The sequence below is a fragment of the Patiria miniata genome, unplaced genomic scaffold, assembly GCF_015706575.1.
Source record: "Patiria miniata isolate m_02_andy unplaced genomic scaffold, ASM1570657v1 HiC_scaffold_3, whole genome shotgun sequence".
Lineage (NCBI taxonomy): Eukaryota > Metazoa > Echinodermata > Asteroidea > Valvatida > Asterinidae > Patiria > Patiria miniata.
The window spans coordinates 8526798-8547934 of NW_024037069.1; the positions used below are offsets into that span (position 1 = coordinate 8526798).

Genomic DNA, 21137 nt, shown 5'->3' on the forward strand with positions numbered 1-21137 from the left:
GACTGGGATGAACAAAGCTCTGAGATGCAGGCAAGATTTTTCTCCCAGAGAGTAGTCGTAAGTGTAAGTGTTAGTGATTTTGTTTTGCATGTTTTTCAGCACTCAAGGTCCAGTCTGGCTCAGTGATGAGTGATACACTCGGTGGATCGGTCGGGTCGGTTGGTGACCGGTCGGTCGGTCGTTCGGTCGGTTTGTCAGTCAGGTTTTTTTCCCCACTTGTAAGAACCGAGCATAGACTTGGACCATTTGTTTTGCCTCGTACAGTACAGGGCCCGGGAGTAAGGCTTTTACACAGCTATCCAATGCTGAACAATGGATCGAGTTCATCTCATACCTCAAATCATTAATAAGAATAGGCACTTTTTGTTCCCTTGTAAACCGGACAATAGTTGCGGGAGGGACGTAGTTTAAGTTGGAGAAACGACTCAAAAGGTGGAGATTCTTGGATTCATTCGAATAAAAAAAATCTCCACTTTTTCGTCGTTTCTCCTAGACATAATATTAGATCAGCCTCTATCCTTCAACTTTGTTAGGCCCTTGTAAACAAAACAATTCTACAACATGTCGTCAGACATTAAGGACAGTTCTATATTTAATTAGTCACTCAACAAATCAAGTAGACAACGAAATCATTTAGAAGAATTTACAGAAAATTCAGTATTTGTTTGTACTGAATGAACGTATTCTACTATAATTCCTTCTTTTTTTGGCCACTGTGTGGTTAACCACTACGACCACTTCTCTAGCTTTTTAAATAATTTTATGGCTTTTCTTTGCTTGGTATTTGAAGAGCAACGACTCTCCCTTTTTTTCAATCAATTATTCTTTCGCCTAAATTCCAGTGTATTTCCCTATTATAGAAAGACACCCAAAAAGTCGAACCTGCAACCGTGCAGCTATGTACCAGTGCAAGAAATACGAGAAAAAACTTCCTAAATAAAAGTGGAGTGTAAATAATACTGGTCTTTTATTTTCTCTGAAAATGTGTTTTTTTTATATTCTCCAACTAACTTTGTTTTTAACTCACATTGTCTCTGAATTCTATATCCTTTCGATAACTTGTTTTTAACTTATCTTCGCTCAACACATTTGAATTGCATACAGTTTTATTCTTTTTAAGTGTCATGGGTGCATTATACTCTATTGTCGTTCCTTTATCCCGTGTGTAGTCGTTAATTGCTACATTGATTTACTTTGTTATGTGCTTTATTTCCCACAATATGTTCTCTTTTAAATCTGTTTACTTTTACTTTTTTACATCATTTTAATCGTCTTTAAAATTGGTACTTCTCTTTGTTTTATTTTCCCTTTACAAGAATAGTATCTATAAGGCCAGCATCTGTGCCTAATGTTGCCACCCTACCAAAGCAAAACATCAGATAAAAAATAAGGACGTAACTAATGATAATAATTATCACCACCTTGGATGTTGGTTGTTTCATTAATTAATTAATTAAAACAAAAGACGCGGCTACACTGAAGCTGTTACGGATGTCATGGCCGGCCCGCCACGGCGTACCGTGGATCGGTGATTTCGACCGGTCGGCAACAGGAGCACCAGGAACATAACGGCGGCGCTGAAGATGCCCACGGCCAACGCCAGGCCGTTGTAGGCCAGCCGGTAGGGGCGGTTGTCGTACAGCAGGCACGCCCCTTGTTGGCCCCCGCACGATTCCTGCCACACTACGCACGCCCCGTCGATAACCATTCCGAATACCTGGCCTGAGGCGACAACCCCTAAACAAAGTATAGAATTACAGGTCATAGGCAGTGGCGTATATAAACTGGGGTTCAATTTGCCGGGCACAATATTTGCTTTTCAACCCCCCCCTTCCCCCTCCCCGCTCCCCTTCCCCCTCGGATCCCCTCCCCCTCCCCCACCCCCCCCCCCCCACCCCCAAAAAAAATCCCGAATTCTGATGTGGCGTTGCTTAACTTAAGTTGCTTAACTGGGCACCCTTACGAAAAAAGTCCAAAGTATTTTTTGTTTGTTTTATAACACATCATCTGACACGAGGGGGCGCGGTTAGAGTTTCCAGCGACTACTAGGTGACGCCATTCACGGCCTCTTTATTTGTCGAAATGTATACTGTACATATATTGCCCAAAACTATATCGAGGATATCATCCGCCAACCACCAAAGCACCACACAAATACAAAGCAACGCCACTGTCCCGTTCCCAACTTGTATATATTTCTACCATGCAAAGTCTAAGAATGCATTGTGAAAACTGTGCTACAGTGCCGCTCAAATTGTATTTTTATAACTTCATCACGCGTCATCATAACTTCATGAGCTTACCAATAACTTGCGTCAAATAGGCCACAGACAACGCCACAAGTCTGCTCTCTGACGTCACAGACATGTTTCAGAGGACCAAAAAAGAGGTGTAGCAATGATTTGACGTCAATATCAAGCCGGGTACTCACAATCACAAGTCAAATTTAACAAGCCAGTCAAAAGTGTAACTGGAAGTTATCGCGTCACAACTATATCACTTATCAGGTAATTTGAAAAGCTTATTACTCACGCAAGATTACTTGTGAGGACTTATGAGGGTTTGTGAGAACTCGTGGGGACTTGTGGGGACTTGTTAAGACTTGTACGGACCTGTGAAGATGTATGAGTACATGTGAGGACTGTGTGGACTTGTGAGGACGTTTGAGGACTTGTGAGGAATTGTGAGGAATTATCGTCGCGTCAGTGCAACAAGGTCGTAACTCGATTCTGCAACAAAGACGTATCTCGCGCGAATACGCTCCGTGCATGCAACAAGGTCGTATCTCGACGTCCATTGACTTTGCGTGTACATCCGGGTTATTTTAAGCAAGATACGACCTTTCGACATTCTAAAACTTGCGTTTTGCGTTTATGTCATTTTAGGGGGGGTGTAGGGGGCTCTGGATAGAGATAGTACCTTTGCTGTCTGTCAGCTGCACTCTCTTGGTAGAGTGGACAGGCATCACTGGTTCTCATCCATCTCCTAAATCTCTCACGTGCTGGCTCCAAGTGCCACACCCCGGTATACCGCCTCAGCTGGCGGGCGAAACCACGTGAGAGGGTGTTGTCTACACTGCACCACTGGGCGGATGAGCTACATCAGACAGCCAACGACCAGGGCGGAGCAAACACCGATTCGGCAGCTCCTGCAGCCAAGCTGGTGCCAAACGTCATGCTCGCATTCCTTTGGAACCCATCAGCAAGGCCGAGAGGGGGATTCTGACGCATGGGCAACCCAGGATCTCCGTACTTCATGCCCAGGCTTGCGCCCTGGAGAGGCCACTCCAGCCTCACCCTAGAGTGAGGAAACAACACGGCAGCTGGCAGTTACGGGTTATAAGTCCCATCCAATTGGCGTAGGAAACGGGGCGCCACGGGCCAGCTTCAATGGTGGGAGGAACCATCGCGTTCCATTGGTCGGCTACCGCCCGCCTCAAGCCGGGCAGCCCCCGGCCAGTAAGGTGTCGACCCGCCAACGTCCGTCTGCCTCATTGGGTGCTTGGGGCTTAGTGTAAAGCACGACAAGCGGACGTTAACACCGCACCATACAAAAAAGGAAAGAATAAAACGAAGATGCCAGCTTTTCGCATATCAAGCTGGAATGTTAGAACCATGCGCACAGGGCTCTCAGACAGCCTTGACCACATTGACGACTCTCGCAAGACCGCCATCATCGACCATGAGCTCGACCGACTCAATGTCGACATTGCTGCTCTCCAAGAGACACGGCTTGCTGACTGTGGTTCCCTTAAGGAGAAAAATTACACTTTCTTCTGGCATGGCAAGAGCGCAGAAGAGACCCGAGAACATGGCGTTGGCTTTGCAGTGAAAAACACCCTGATTGCCACAACTGTACCACCAAAAGGAGGCTCCGAACGCATCCTTGCCATCCGTATATCCACCAGCAGTGGACCAGCCAATCTGTTGAGCGTTTACGCCCCAACCCTCTGCTCTCCCCCTGAGTCAAAAGACAAGTTCTACGAGGAGCTTGACACTGCCATCAGCACCATCCCAAAGAACGAGCACCTGTTCCTCCTGGGGGACTTCAATGCTAGGGTTGGCGCCGACCACGAATCCTGGCCAGACTGCCTTGGACACTTCGGAGTGGGGAGTATGAACGAGAATGGGCAGAGACTGCTAGAGTTGTGCTGCTATCATCAGCTCTGCATCACCAACACCTTTTTCCAGACTAAGCCATTGCACAGGGTCTCCTGGAGACACCCAAGATCCAAACGCTGGCACCAGCTCGACCTCATCATCACGAGACGAGAGACACTCAACTTTGTCCACTTCACCCGCACTTTTCATAGCGCGGACTGTGACACGGACCACTCCCTCGTTCTCAGTAAGGCCAAGCTTACAGCCCAGGCAGGTCCACAATGCCAAGCAGAAGGCACGTCCCCGCATCAACGCCAGCCGCTCCATAAATCCAACTGTCACCCAGCTCTTCCTCACCTCACTTGATCAAGCACTCTCCTCCTCCAATCAGCAAAGTGCTGTGGACAAGTGGAACTGCCTGCGTGACACCATTTATGACCAAGCCCTCGCAGCATATGGCAAAAAAGTGAGGAAAAATGCAGACTGGTTTGAGGCCAATGGAGCGGAGATGGAGCCAGTTATCGAGGCCAAGCGCACCGCCTTCCTCAAGTACAAAAATAATCCATCGACGAGGAACCTTGAGGCTCTTAGAAAAGCTAGGGGCAAGGCCCAGCAAACAGCACGACGCTGCGCAAACAACTACTGGCTCAAACTCTCCTCCCGCGTACAAGCCGCTTCCGACACAGGTGACATCAGGGGTATGTACGAGGGGATCAAGCAAGCCACAGGTCCCTCCATCAAAAAAACGGCGCCTCTGAAATCCAAGTCCGGTGAAGTCATCACCGACAGCAGCAAACAGATGGAAAGGTGGGCTGAGCACTACATGGAGTTATATGCCACAGAAAACACAGTGTCAGAGGAGGCTTTGAATGGCATCGCAAACATGCCTGTGATGGAGGAACTTGACAAGGACCCCACGCAAGAGGAGCTCAGTAAAGCCATTGACAGCCTCGCTTGCGGCAAGGCCCCAGGTGCTGATGGGATAACACCTGACATCATCCAACTTGGGAAACCAACCCTTTTGCCACATCTTTACGACCTCCTCTGCCTTTGCTGCAATGAAGGAGCCGTCCCCCAGGACATGCGTGACGCCAAAATCGTCACCCTGTACAAGAACAAGGGCGACCGCAGCGACTGTAACAACTACCGCGGCATCTCTCTGCTCAGCACTGTGGGGAAGGTCTTCACACGCGTTGCCCTTATCAGGCTCCAGCTTCTGGCGGAGCGCGTCTACCCTGAGACACAGTGTGGCTTCAGGGCAGCAAGATCCACGTTGGACATGATCTTCACCCTTCGACAACTGCAGGAGAAATGCCGTGAACAGAGGAGACCTTTGTATCTCGCTTTCGTCGACCTCACAAAGGCCTTCGACCTTGTTAGCAGAGATGGTCTCTTCAAGCTGCTTGCAAAGATTGGTTGCCCTCCAAAACTTCTCAGCATCGTGACATCATTTCACAACAACATGCAGGGTTCAGTCTGTTGTGATGGAGAAACTTCAGAGGCCTTCCCAATCCGCAGCGGAGTGAAGCAGGGCTGTGTTCTTGCACCGATCCTCTTCGGAATTTTCTTCTCTCTCCTGCTGTCGTTTGCATTTGGCTCATCCCCTGAAGGCGTCTACCTACACTCAAGAGCTGATGGCAAACTCTTCCACCTTGCCCGCCTTAGGTCAAAGACGAAAGTGACCAGTGTACTCCTGAGGGAAATGCTATTTGCAGATGATGCAGCTCTAGCATCACACACAGAGACAGGGCTCCAGCAGTTGGTGGACAGGCTCTCTTATGCATGCAAGGAGTCCGCCCTTACCATCAGCATTAAGAAGACCCATGTCATGGGCCAAGAAGTCGAAACCCCACCCTCCATCTCTATTGACAACAAGACCCTAGACTGTGTGGGCACCTTCACTTACCTCGGATCAACAGTCGCCAGCAACCTGTCACTTGACGCAGAACTGAGCACCCGTCTTGCCAGGGCCGCCACAGTGATGGCCAGGCTGGCAAAGAGAGTGTGGTCTAACAAGAAACTAACTGTGTGCACAAAACTCCAGGTCTACCAAGCATGCGTCATCAGCACTCTGCTATACAGCAGTGAGGCCTGGAACACCTCCACCAGCATGTTCGCCATGTTGAGCCAGCGCCGCCTCAGATGGCTCGGTCACGTCCACAGGATGGACTCCGGTCGTCTTCCAAGGGCCATCCTGTATGGCGAGCTTTCGTCAGGCTCCAGGCCAATTGGTCGTCCGAACCTACGATTCAAGGACGTCTGTAAACGCGACATGAGGCAGGCTGGCATAGACCCCAACAGCTGGGAGGAAGCCACCCAGGATCGCAGTGCTTGGAGAAAGACAGTTGCCGCAGGGATCCACCGCGCTGACGAGAGGCGCACCTCCTTGCTGCAGGAGAAGAGGCAGAGGAGGAAATTGCGAGTAGCAGCCCCCACCCCTGAGTCAGTCCCCTCTCCTTTCGTCTGCGCTAATTGCGGCAGAGACTGTCATGCAAGAATTGGACTGCTCAGCCACAGCCGCCGCTGCAACAAAGACGACAATCCCCCGGGCGCAGTCCATCGTCAGTATTGACGGACGGATGCCTACTACTACTACATTTTAGGGGATACGACCTTGTTGCACTGACGCGACGTTATGAGGATTTGTGAGGACTTGTAAGAACTTGTTTAGATCTGTGAGGACCTATGAGGACTTGTGCAGACTTATGTGGACTTAAATACAACCTTGTTTTATATTTCACTGAGGTTAGACCCTCCAAATTCTTCGAGTCGCCCCTCCCCCCCCCAAAAAAAAAAACTGACAACGTTGGCCTAATTGCCAAAGTTATGGGCCTTAGTGTAATAGAACAATTGAAGACCTTGGTTGAGTTTTCGCTAGCTTGGCCTTTTTGTCTCAACCCCGTCATAATTATCTTACCTCACGATTATTGTAAGACGGAGGAGATCTCCAAAAGTCGCCAAGACAAAGACACCAGTCAGAACGAGGAGAAACGGCACGGCAGCTGTACACTGCGTCCCGCAAGCGCCCTCTACGACGGAGGCAGAACGAGCGCTGGAGTACAAACTTTCATCGCTGAGCATCATCGGGCATGCGCAGTCGGAGTAGTTGCCCTGCATTATCAGAGTAAAACGGTTAAAGAAATCTGAATCCAAGGGGAAGTTTGAAGCAATCTCCCTGCTGGTGTTAAAATATTCAGTCAACTATTAATTCATTCGTATAACACTTATCGAAAAACAACCTTTTTTCTTTAAATTAACAGAAAATTTTAAAATTGTTTCATTTAACACGGTATTAACCTTTGGGATAGTTGGAATGACGCAATTTAGGTATCCTTCACTCTTTGTTCCCACCCCCCCCAAAAAAAAAACCCAGAAAATTAACTAAAACATAATTTTAATGACCGCCGATTGTTTACGAGGTAACTTCTCAGCTTATAGACGAACTCGACTTGGACTTGGCTATGATGTCATTTGGAAGGCCTAGCTAAATTATTTTAGGAAATCATTTTCATTTTACTTGGGCACCGATGACGTTACACCCGGCGTGGCACGGTGAGAAATACGTCAGACCCGCATCGGAGCACACGGGTGCGTACAGAGCCATGGAGCACGAGCAGTTCTGGTTGCAAGGTGCTTCCAAATCAACAGAAGCCAAGCTGCATAAGATAAAGAAAACAAAAGAAAAAGGGGAGAGTAAATTAGAAAGGTATGACAGTATCGAGGACTGAACGTCATGAAGATGCATGCTAAGCACACAATTGTTTCGCTATAATACAGATCTCCGTCCCGTTTGAGGGGGCGTAAGCAGTATAACCGTTTCGAAGACTTCACTTGCACCCACTGCCCTATGAAAGGTCGTCTAGGGCTAGACGTTGCATGGTTTGATACGCGATGACCCGCCGCCGGCCGCCCAATCAATATTGCCCACTGACTTGCCAGCAGCAACGTCTGGGGCAGCTCCCATTAGTTGTATTATGCGCACGCACCTATTTGACCTAATACATGCAGCTCACAATTAAAAAAAATTCATGGTTGTTCCGAAGCAAACTCTCAAATTTCTTAAAGTACAATCAAAGATTCCTTGGTCAAGGCACTTCAACCCCACTTGCCCCTCTCCACCCAGGAGTATAAATGGGTACCGGTGTCACATGAAAATCCGACTCCTATGAACATCGGACCCCTTTTCCCTTGAATTTGTTAATCCCTCTCACGTGACCGGTCACTTTCCTAATTATCATACTTACGCAAGCGCAGTATTACCAATGAGTCCGATTTTCATAGAAACGTAAATTCACGCTACACCGGCATTAGCTGGGGAGTAACCTGCGATGGACTAACATCCCATTCAGGGCGAGTAGAAATATTTTCAGTCGTTTCATGCCAAGGAAACCACAGATAAACACCTGCCTTTACAGACAGAACTTTTACTACAATCAAAGAGGCAGCAAGACCTTGTGCAGCTTCACTGGTCAGCTCTTTTGTTGTGAGTATGTGTGGGTCTGAAAATGGACAGATATTGCCTGCAGAAGTCGTGCATGCATGCGCACTGGTTTCCCTAATTTTTTTCTGGGGGAAGATTTCAGGAGACACCCTAGACGTTGCTGCTGACAAATCCGTGGGCGATGTTGGTTGGTCGTGATAGCGCCCTCTCGCGGCAGCGGGTTACGCGTATACCATGCAACGTCTGGCCCCGGGACTAAAGGGCACTGGTTAGTCCATTTTCTCAAGCCGGGGAAAGATTATATAAGACAAGCCCCGGAGAGCTTGGGAGAGATGTTTATTTTTGAACAGCCATCAAGAAGACATCCATCCTTCATGCATCAGTTCTGCAAAATGTTAGTCACATCGGGGGAGGGACGGGTTGTATTAAACCACGTCGAAGCGTGCACTTCAATCTCAAATTTGTCATTATTTTGTCGGCCCCTTCGTGGAAATTGAATAGCTCAAGAGAATGCATGTGGTACGTTAGAATGTTATAAAACTTGTCCCAAAACGTGTGCAAGACGTTAACTGTTTCAAAGGCTCTGCAAGGCTTGGCTCTAAACCAGGTGCATTCTCATGACAATGATATTGGGGGAAACGTAATGTCCCGTCCTTTGTTTGACCCATGGGTACGTGACCTCATGATGTAAAAAATAACCCCCAAAACACAGCCCTCATGAGGAGGTAGGACAAACATTACACCTTTCAAGTTATTCGCATCATGCGTATAAACGGGGTCGTATCGTAACTCCGACACCTCATATTTAACACCGACGCCTGATAAGTCCGAAATTTCGGAATCACGAGGCGTCGGATTCATGAGGCATTGGGCCTTGGGGATTCGGCCTCATAGCTCTGAGACTGTACTGGTGTAGCCCTTTAAAACCAGGGATGCCAACTTTGGGAACTTAGTCGCAAATGTTGTCTCTCTAGCATTCATCACGTGGTAAGGGCTACCTCAAGATGTACAAAAACTACTGGTACGAAGCCCTTTCTGCGCGCCACACATCATTCGATATATAACAATTATGTTGTGTACGGTGAGATGTACCAGGGGCGATTTTCAACCTCTTGTGCCTTTGGGAGGTGTAGATTCCCTACCTGCTCACGCCATCGTAAGTGGAGAACACACCAGCTACGTTGTCGTTGGCGCAGCCTATAACCATGAGCAGAGCCATGCCGACTACACACGCCGTCAGCACGACGCAGGTCAGGCGGACGGTACCGTGCAGTGTTAGCTCCAGTTTCTTCACCAAGAAACCCGCTAACAGTTCCCCAACGGCGTAGGCAGGGGCGAGCAGCACACCTGTTGAAAACACGTGCAGATAAGTCATAGCTATGAAAATAATAAGTAATAGTGTATATTTATAAAGTGCATGTAAGGCCAAAAAAAAAGTCTCCGGTTTCTGGTATGGAGCTTGCTTAAAAAGTGGTGCGGCGACGCGGCTTTTTTTGTTTGTTTACCTGATTTTTTTTGCTTCCAATGACTGCAAATGGTGCCCGACTTAACTTAGTGCAAATATATTGGAGTCCAGAGAGGCCACATAAAGCTTATTCTTGACCATAACCCAATCTAAAAACACGTTAAAATTGTGCAGCAGCATGATTCCAGTCAAACCAGTGAGTTTGGCAGTTTGGAGACATCATCTTTTATTGAAAAAAAAAACGTTTTCATTTTGCCGACGCGCATGGCAACGGCGACGCGCGCGCATACCAGAAACCGGGGACTTTTTTTTTGGCCTGAGGATGCAGCCTCATACAAGCAACCTGTCGGCTGGCTCCTTAGGCCGAATAAAAAAAAAACATGTTTCTCGTCCGGGTGTTTGAAAAAAAAGGAGGAAGCGGGGCTTTTCATTTTTTGTCATGTTGTATTTTCAATAAAATAATTTTAAAAAATGAATAACATAATATAATACATTTGCGGGGTGAATATACAAGAGAGGTCACCCACTGAAAAAAGGCGCTCTCTCCTGCCCACAATATTTCAAAAAAGGCGTATATGGACTATATAGGTACCAGTCATCAAGGCAATACATTTGTCTTGCTGTGACATACCAGAAATAAACCTTTTAAGCACTCATTGTTACTGAATTAAAATAACGAAGGATGCCCAAAAAGATGGCCGCTATACGCATAAAGTCTACCCATGAGGTCTAAGAAATACGACGGCTGCTCAAGTTTAAGGAATAAGTCAATCTGGCATGAAATGTCATCATGGCCTACGTCAAAGTGAAAATGCACAAAACGCTGCTCCGTCCCATAAATTCAAAACTTTTATTTTTCGATTCATTGACATTCAACGGTTGTATTCAAAAATGCTATCAAAAGCTTGGAAAACACAACGACTATCCTCTATCAATAGAATTTCTGTAGAAATATAACAAGGCCTATGCAGTTTTTCTAGTATATATTTTCCTGCTCAGTCTTGCAATTGACTTTGTACATGTATTTCGTTAATCTTTCAGAAATTTGAGATAATTAACACACTGTTATAATGCAACTCAAAATAATTATAATATACACGACTACATGTAATTGTCGCACAGATTTTTCATATTATTCAGGGAATTATTGTAATTAAGGGAATTATTGTTGTTAATGTATTTTTACTCTGTTGGACGGTTTTTAATCAAATTTGGTATACTACTTTTAATTGGATAGTTGTATTTTTGGGAGACAGGTGTTTTTACCAATTAATCTGAATAAATAAAGTATTATTCCATCCTGTATGCTCACTGTCTGTCCCTTTGCCAGATTCATGCTATTGTGTCTCATTCAGTGCACATCACTGGAGTTCGTTTCATTCCCTTTAACGCGTTTCTATTATTCTGTTCCCCCTGTGAGCGTCCTTCGTTCGTCTTCTCAGGCCAAAAAAAAGTCTCCGGTTTCTGGTATGGAGCTTGCCCAAAAAGTGGTGCGGCGACGCGGCTTTTTTTTTTTTTTACCTGATTTTTTTTGCTTCAAATGTCGGCTGATGACTGCAAATGGTGCCCGACTAAACTTAGTGCAAATATATGGGAGTCCAGAGAGGCCACATGAAGCTTATTCGCGACTATAACCCAATCTAAAAACACGTTAAAATTGTGCAGCATGATTTCAGTCAAACCAGTGAGTTTGGCGGTTTTGAGACATCATCTTTTATTGAAAAAACAACTTTTTCATTTTGCCGACGCGCATGGCTACGGCGACGCGCGCGCATACCAGAAACCGGAGACTTTTTTTTGGGCCTAACCTCCAGTATCGGTGCCAAAGGCGCCACATCATTGTGAAACATTTCAAAGACATCTCATGGGGAGCATACACCTCCATTCTTCCATTTCGGCACGAGACAGCTTAAATCAATCACTGATCATCTGTGCCGTCACGGGTTTAATCCCGGGTGGGGAGAAGCAGTAAATGACAAAACATCTTGCAAAAGGACACAAACACACACAGACACGCTAGCATACGTTACATACCTATAGTAGGGACATTCTTTTGTTTTTGTGTAGTTATGAGAAAAACCTGTTGAATAAAAACTCATTTTACTCACACTGTGAAAACTCTTTCGACCCAATTTTTTTTTCTATTATTCCCTTTAGTGTTTCTCTTCATTTTGCCACGGATAAACCTAACCCAAAACTGCATCTAAACCTGTTTTCCAGAGAGGAGGAAACATTGTGTGGACGTGGGCAAGTCCACACAACGTTGCTGCTACCTGGTTTATGTGGACATCTTTTGTTGGGAAGTCCACACTGAGAATGTGATGCTTGTTATTTGCCTAAAGTCGGGGACCCCTATTGTCCTTCTTTTGTTTGTACTTTTTTAGGAAGACCTCCAAAATGTTTTGTACACGAATCAAAAACACACTGTTATAATGCAACTCAAAATAATTATAATATACACGACTACATGTAATTGTCGCACAGATTTTTCATATTATTCAGGGAATTATTGTAATTAAGGGAATTATTGTTGTTAATGTATTTTTACTCTGTTGGACGGTTTTTAATCAAATTTGGTATACTACTTTTAATTGGATAGTTGTATTTTTGGGAGACAGGTGTTTTTACCAATTAATCTGAATAAATAAAGTATTATTCCATCCTGTATGCTCACTGTCTGTCCCTTTGCCAGATTCATGCTATTGTGTCTCATTCAGTGCACATCACTGGAGTTCGTTTCATTCCCTTTAACGCGATTCTATTATTCTGTTCCCCCTGTGAGCGTCCTTCGTTCGTCTTCTCAGGCCAAAAAAAAGTCTCCGGTTTCTGGTATGGAGCTTGCCCAAAAAGTGGTGCGGCGACGCGGCTTTTTTTTTTTTTACCTGATTTTTTTTGCTTCAAATGTCGGCTGATGACTGCAAATGGTGCCCGACTAAACTTAGTGCAAATATATGGGAGTCCAGAGAGGCCACATGAAGCTTATTCGCGACTATAACCCAATCTAAAAACACGTTAAAATTGTGCAGCATGATTTCAGTCAAACCAGTGAGTTTGGCGGTTTTGAGACATCATCTTTTATTGAAAAAACAACTTTTTCATTTTGCCGACGCGCATGGCTACGGCGACGCGCGCGCATACCAGAAACCGGAGACTTTTTTTTGGGCCTAACCTCCAGTATCGGTGCCAAAGGCGCCACATCATTGTGAAACATTTCAAAGACATCTCATGGGGAGCATACACCTCCATTCTTCCATTTCGGCACGAGACAGCTTAAATCAATCACTGATCATCTGTGCCGTCACGGGTTTAATCCCGGGTGGGGAGAAGCAGTAAATGACAAAACATCTTGCAAAAGGACACAAACACACACAGACACGCTAGCATACGTTACATACCTATAGTAGGGACATTCTTTTGTTTTTGTGTAGTTATGAGAAAAACCTGTTGAATAAAAACTCATTTTACTCACACTGTGAAAACTCTTTCGACCCAATTTTTTTTTTCTATTATTCCCTTTAGTGTTTCTCTTCATTTTGCCACGGATAAACCTAACCCAAAACTGCATCTAAACCTGTTTTCCAGAGAGGAGGAAACATTGTGTGGACGTGGGCAAGTCCACACAACGTTGCTGCTACCTGGTTTATGTGGACATCTTTTGTTGGGAAGTCCACACTGAGAATGTAATGCTTGTTATTTGCCTAAAGTCGGGGACCCCTATTGTCCTTCTTTTGTTTGTACTTTTTTAGGAAGACCTCCAAAATGTTTTGTACACGAATCAAAATTGGCGACCTCTCGGGAATTGGGATCCTATTATCCTCTTTTGTTCAACGTCCCCAATGGAATGCAGAAACAAACTCATGCACACAAGACCTGCAGAATTACATGCAGTTCACGAATTCAATGCTCCAGACCACAAGGTGTCTCAACACATTGCGTCAGTAACCGTCAAAACAATGGACAGCAATGTTTCATTATCCTTTCTGTAGGTTCGATGGGTACAATATGAGAGCGGTATTTAGAGTGGGCAAATATGAGTAACTACTACAGAGTTTGCCCTATCGAAAATAACAGTGGCGTAGCATTCCGGGAGGGTCCCTTATGTTTTGTCGCAAGAGTCCTTTTTTTGCACAAATACATGTTTTAACGAGTCCCTTTTTGTCATGGATGCCCTTTTTTTTTAAACGTTCCACAAACGTCGACAGTTGTGCAGCCATGACAAGCGCCACCTTTTGTCCCATAGTGCCCATGAACGTCCGCTTTGAACAGCGCCCTTAATAGAAAAATGGTGTAAAATTTTCAACCAAGTGGCCAAGGAATTCAGTAGCGAGTTATAATCTCCCTTGACTATATATATTTCTCTCAGATCATTGTAACTGCATAGAGTAATAACGGTCCTGTTACATCCTGTATTCCAAACATACCTGTCAAGAGATCAGCAGTCTGTCTGTCGTACCCAAACTGTACCTCCAGATACTTGGGGACAAATATCCCGTAGCCGTACATGATGAAATAGAAGGTACTCTGGGACAGACACGTCAGGGAACATGTCGGGTTCTTCAAAGTCCTCCAGACAGTCCACATGAACTCTGTATCAACCGGAACAAAAACAAACATCAACGGAGTTTATTGTTTTTGACAAAAGATACTAATCACACTGAAAGACACTGATCACTGTTGCCCGTCATAATTAAAGAACACAAATTTCCTTCCCGATTTTTTTCTTCAATTTCTACTCGTAGGTTAAATAAACAGTAAGCCTACGTAACATCGCGTACTGCAAAGACGTCCACAAACGGATTGTAGAGGTTGACAACGATTATGATGAATACGTCATTGACTTCGAAATGATAGGGGTTTAAAAGCTCGTGGCTTTCTAAAAGGCCGAAAGTGCCATCAAAGTCTAATCCGGTTACATGTTAATGCATGCCTGTTTTTCCTCAAACAAATCCAAATCGTGGGTGAAACAGAATTTCTTTTGGTCTTGATTAACTGTCACACTTCCAGAATAATCAGGCCGATTTCGTCCCTTCCTTTCCAGGATGGATGAAAAAACCTGCAAGGTGTCATTCGACAGGATCACAAAATGTTGGCAGTTTATCTCACTGTTTTTGACGGAGCAGCGGAACCGCTGATTGAACACTAGGAGGTGAAACATTAATAATAGGAAGGGAAACCTGAACCGACGTCATTTGCAGTATAGTTCTGCTATGCTCAATTTTTGTGCCTCTGCCATTTCTTTTCTTTTAAAAAGCGGCTGGAAGGGCTTAGCTTACACCACAAAATTCACATCATGAAACGTTTGCGACGTAATTCACCGAGTTATTTAATATTCGCGAATTTCGTAGCCCGTAAAATTGGCGTGGCGTCACAAAATTGCAGTAGCACGCACATTTTGCGCCGAGTATAAGCCGGACATACTGAATAATGGCGGCCTCGCTTTTAAAGAAAGGCCATTTTGGATTAGTTACTTATTATGCTTACCTTTGATGTCCAAAAACTGATGGTTCCCTTCGTTGTCGTTCTCAGCCTCGTGTGTCTCGTTACTTGTGAACTTCTCCGTTGTCTCGTGCTCGTCATCAGGCTGGCGATGTGCTGATGACGGCATCCGGCGCGGGAAAAGCGGGAAGAGAGCGGCCGAGAGGCAAAAGAGAACAGCAAGGACGATGAAGCCCAGCCACCACGCTCCGATCCAGCCCGGGTCTCCCGGGCCCAGGGACAGGTCGGTCTCAGCTCCAACCAGCCGGTAGAAGTCCACCCAGATACCGATGAAGGCTGCGGCCAGCATGACCCCGACAGCTGGTCCCATGCCCAGGACCGCATTGATGATGCCTGAAATCGAGACGTGCCGCAGGTTTTAAAACTAAAACCATTGATAAAAGGAGCGTTACCACAATTACCCTCCAGGCATATTGTACCCTACAGTTGTGTCACTGAAGAGTCACCGAGGAGTGCAGTTATCCAGCCAGCCCCCCCCCCCCCCCCGTGATTTGTTTTCAATCGGCTGGGGGATGCCCGTGACAATGTCATTTTAAACGAAGTTACCTACATTTTTAGTACACTTAGTCAGCTGGTTTATATCATCTCACATATGCAATTTGAAATTTTCAAGGTTATGAAACACTATAAAACCAAAATCCACCTGATGCCAATTTCAATCCCAGTAGAGTGTTTCCCTAGCATTGTTCTTTAGCCGAAGTGAAGAATGTACAATTGAATACCCATTTTAATATGGTGTGACATGTAAACATTCGTCCTCCCCGTTCACTTTGATGCTGGATCGGAAACAAACCACAAACGAAAAGTGAAATATTATTATCTGAATCGTTTTCTGCGCGCGAAGCCCCCTAGTAATGACCCGCCCATAAAAGGCATCAAGTGGTTTTGAACTTCTTGAGGTATCGTTAAGTCATGATCCTGTGAGTTTCAAGCATTGTACCCCAAAATGAATATGGGCCCCAACAAGCCCACTGACTAACTGTTATCAACAGGCAATACACTCGGAAGTGAAACCATGATTTTGGGATAACTAGACCTCTGAAGGTACCGAATTTAACGATTTTGTGCTATTTAGCAGGCATACTATAGCTGGGTTGATTTTCTGCTGACAAAATAATTTCGATCTTTAATTAATTTTCGGCTCTCCTAGCAACGAGACCCTCCGTGCTTATACCACATGTGGGATGTGTGACGTTAAATATGGAGGTAGTCCAGTATTTCCGTCACATTTCGTCGCTTTGCTCACGAAGTAACAAAAACCTCAAAATTTGAAAAAAGTTCATCCTGAGATAATCGCATTTGAAGTTATTAATTTTATCAAAAGACATTTTCGACCACTTTGCAGTAACAGAATTCGGAATTTTTGGCATTATCCTATATGATATGATTTGCTCTTTGCTAATTCATAGTTGTTTGTTAAAAATAGTTCGTAATTAAACAGTAATTCATTAATACAACTTTTTTGCACTTCGTGAGAACATCAATTTTTAAACTCCCATATTTTGCCAATTACTTTGTACACAGTTTTTGTCACTTCGTGGGATCATGAAACTTTTTTCGGCGCAACAAACTTGTTACTTTTGCGCGTCACGACAGTTGAGCGCGCGCGCGTCTGTTCTTTTTCAACATCGTTCGCGCGCGCGTGTATGCTCCCATCCTGTCGCGTGAAGACCAATGTATAATTCCTCCGGCCCTGCTCACGAGGTGACTTTTTGTCACTTCGTGAGACTTTTTTACACTTCGTAAAATGAAAATCACCGATTTCAGGCTTTTTGACAATTGTTTGTTTACAATAATTAAGAAAGTAAACAATATTTTGCCTTGAAACTTGGTCAAATTGTTCCTTGAGACAACTATAATAAAATGGCTAGTAAAACTCAAAATCGAATAATTATCGATTTTCGAGGTTTTTGTCACTTCGTGAGCAAAGCGACGATTTATGGGACTAAGGGGCGGTATTCATACCATTTAATGGGGTTGTAAATAAAAATATCCAATCTTGCCTCCCCCAATTTCTGAGCGGGACACGAAAGGGAAAGAGTTCCCCAGCGAAGGGGGGGGGTTGGCGTGGGGCCCCATAAGTACACCACTTCTACCCGTGGCGATCTTCCCAAATGTCAAACACTCTTCTGTCTCTGACTTCTTACTTAGTCTTTCGTCAGTCAATCGTGTCAAAAACAAATGTTGTTGGTTTAATTTGGTGGGGTGCTATCGCTCAGTGTTTCCCTTACCCATGTAAACCGCAGTGGTTCCAGGCGATGAACAATCAGCTATGTATGCGATACCGATCGGATAGGATATCATACCAACGCCTTGCAAAAACATCCCCAGGTAGAATAGCGACATGGAGGCAGAATCGACGGCAACATTGTCACTCACAGATGAGCATTCCTCGGTGATGTCGGAGTCGTAGCAGGCAGAAGTCTCGCCGGCGAAGCCCTGCGTGGAGTTGTCGCCAGTTGCCAGCACAACACTTGGGGGAAGGTAAAGATCATGAAGAAAGGCCGGCAGGGCAAGCATCAACGCACCAAGGCCAAGTGATATCCCAGAGACACCAAGCAGGCAAGGCTTGCAGCCTGGGACCACCGTGCCGACGCAGAAGGCCAGGAGGATACCGAGGATTCCCCCGACGCAATAGACAGTAGTCATGCTTCCCAGCTCGGTCAGCGTGAGCTGGAAGTGAGCTTCCACGGAGGTGATGGTGCCCGTACTCATACCAATGTTGATGCCATCGATGGCCGTGTAGACACACATTGCCACCAGAAACACCCAGGGCCGGGCCAAGCGCTTTAGGAAAGGCGGCTCCCAGCAACGAATGCCGCACCCATCCGCTTCGCGAGCCGGTAAAATGTCCAGAGTTTTCGAGTATTTTGCAGAAGATTCCGCCATGATATGTTACTCTCCGTTAAGGAGAATATACGAGAAAGTTTGGATTCGCAATTTAAGAATTCACGAGGCGCGAAGCCTGTTGTATGGTGGCCGTTCATTGCCGTTCCCCTTTTTCAGTAAATATTTCAAAATTTACCGCTCTACATAGTTTTCTTTTCAAAATGTTTAAAAAAATATTTAAGTTAATTCAAAAAAAATAAAATTCTTATAAAAATAATTTCAAAATTAAAATTCTGATAAAAGTAATTTCAAATTTAAAATGCTTATGAAAATTATTTCAAATTTAAATTTCTTATAAAAATATTTTCAAATTTAAATTGCTTTTAAAAATAATTTAAAATTTAAATTTCTTATAAAAATATTTTCAAATTTAAATTGCTTATAAATATAATTTCAAATTTAAATTTCTTATAAAAATATTTGCAAATTTAAATTGCTTTTAAAAATAATTTCAAATTTAAATTTTTTATAAAAATATTTGCAAATTTAAATTGCTTATAAATATAATTTCAAATTTAAAATGCTTATAAAAATAATTTCAAATTTAAATTTCTTATAAAAATATTTTCAAATTTAAATTGCTTTTTAAAATAATTTTAAATTTAAATTTCTTATAAAAATATTTTCAAATTTAAATTGCTTTTAAAAATATTTCAAATTTAAATTTCTTATAAAAATATTTTCAAATTTAAATTGCTTATAAATATAATTTCAAATTTAAATTTCTTATAAAAATATTTTCAAATTTAAATTGCTTTTTAAAATAATTTTAAATTTAAATTTCTTATAAAAATATTTTCAAATTTAAATTGCTTATAAAAATAATTTCAAGTTCATGTTTAAAATGAAAGTAGATTTTACACAAAATGAAAGCGATTCCAAAGTGAACTTCATATTCGTGACGGCCTATGGTTGCCACAGTATCCCACAGTGCTTTGCCGATGGGGATGCATAGAGTTAAACAATTCTATGTGGGGGCGATGGGCCGCGCGCTGTATCCAATATCGCGCAGTCTAGTACAGGGTAAGGACTAGTAGCAACTCTAGCTTTACAGTACAGATCGGTGTCATGGCGGAACCGAAGACACGAACGTGGGGCCTAGTGCTGACGGCAGTGGCGTCACCAGACTTTTCAGTCTGGGGGGGGGGGGCACAGGGGGGGCACCAGCATTTGATGGGGGGCACTTAGGTGGATACGGATCGCCGTCCTGGGGGAGGGGTCTAAGGGGAGGGGGTGTCCCCCTCCCCTTTGGAAAATTTTCGCATACGGAGGATGGGCTAGATGTAGCCCAGGTTGGACGAAGTCTTCATTGCAATACGACTAACGTCCAGGACAAGACTTTTCTACATGAAACCATCCCAACATTTTTACCAGAGTTTTGTTATGTTTTACCTCGTTATAGAAGCTTATTTCACGCCTACATACTCTATGTATCCTTATCTGTTAGCACGCTGGGTTCAGGAATTCCATATGCGATGCTGACTGACGTTAATCAGGAAAATAAACTCCAAAGCAACGTTAAACTTGTACGTGTTTGTAGTCGCTTTTCATCAGTTTATTCCCAGAGTCGTACGTCATGTACAATGTACATGATATGTACAAATGTACGTGCGTACAATCCGAAAGCGCGCACGCACGCTAAGCGCCCTCATTTGTTTAGTTTTGGTTGGAACCGTGACGTCACTCCAGCCAACCGATGTCAGGAAAACGCTCAACCAATGACCAAAGCCGAAACGTGTTTCTGGTAACTGGCGCGACAACACGCTCGGTCATTGGATTAGCGACCGCACCTTCAAGTAAGTGCGCCTGCGTATGAGGGTGGTTACTAAGCAAATCGCGCGTGCGCACTGCATATTCATGCGGCATAGTCTGTCCCCCGGACCAGATGTGATAATGAGCGTCGGGAATAATTGTCCGGTCTAGGGAACCAGACTACACGCTGCACCGTACAGACGTACATGATGTACGACTAGAATAGACTCGGCGGTGAGAAACTGATGAAAAGAGACTAAACACGTACAAGTTTAACGATGCTTTCGAGTTTATTTTCCTGATTGACGTCAGTCAGCATCGCATATGGAATTCCTGAACCCAGCGTGCTAACAGATAAGGACACATAGAATACTACGACGTAGAAATTAGCTTCTCCAACAAGGTAAAAATATTGAAATTATTGGTCAGAAATGTTTTCGTTCGGTTGTGAGCACATGTGTACTCAGGACTCCCTCCGTAACGTAGGGAGGAAAGGGAGTCCACCAGGGCTAGGGCTAGATGCAAAATGGTGCCACATTTGATGCTAAATTCGATCTGAAGATATCTCCAGAAATTGCTATTTAACCAACTCAGATGATGGGAGTTGAATATAACAAAATATATATATATTTTTTTACCAACCCAAATCTCAGATGGGGGGGGCACTCGGGGGGCACTAGGTTTTCCAGGGGGGGCACGTGCCCCCCCTGGCCCCCCTTTGGCGACACCACTGGCTGACGGTTTTTACTCTCATAATGACTCTTGGAAGGAGGATAATGACCTGAAAGAAGAGATGGACAAGTATGTAAAGCAACTGCTTAAACGAGAGGAGATTCTCAGTTTCTAGCCCCATAAATGTGGCCAATTTACAGGACTACCTCCGTAAACATAGGCCACACGTCCACCATGTACATGTACATGTACGTGATGTACAAAAACTTGTCGCATTTTTTTAGATGTCTAGTTTTCGTGAAATTTCATGATGAAATTTTGA

General features: G+C 44.4%; 1 protein-coding gene across 1 annotated transcript in view; it reads right to left on the bottom strand.

Annotated features, from left to right (window-relative positions):
• LOC119736430 (solute carrier organic anion transporter family member 2A1-like) overlaps positions 1 to 18391 on the bottom strand; it is a 36971-nt gene extending 18580 nt beyond the window's left edge. Inside the window, exons 1-5 of the mRNA XM_038210448.1 lie at positions 17734 to 18391; positions 15488 to 15835; positions 14428 to 14592; positions 9684 to 9888; positions 7618 to 7756 (exon numbers count right to left, since the gene is read on the bottom strand). Of these exons, the coding sequence (XP_038066376.1) occupies positions 7618 to 7756; positions 9684 to 9888; positions 14428 to 14592; positions 15488 to 15835; positions 17734 to 18391 (1515 nt within the window). The remainder of the gene's footprint in view (positions 1 to 7617; positions 7757 to 9683; positions 9889 to 14427; positions 14593 to 15487; positions 15836 to 17733) is intronic.
• Positions 18392 to 21137: the final 2746 nt, after the last annotated feature.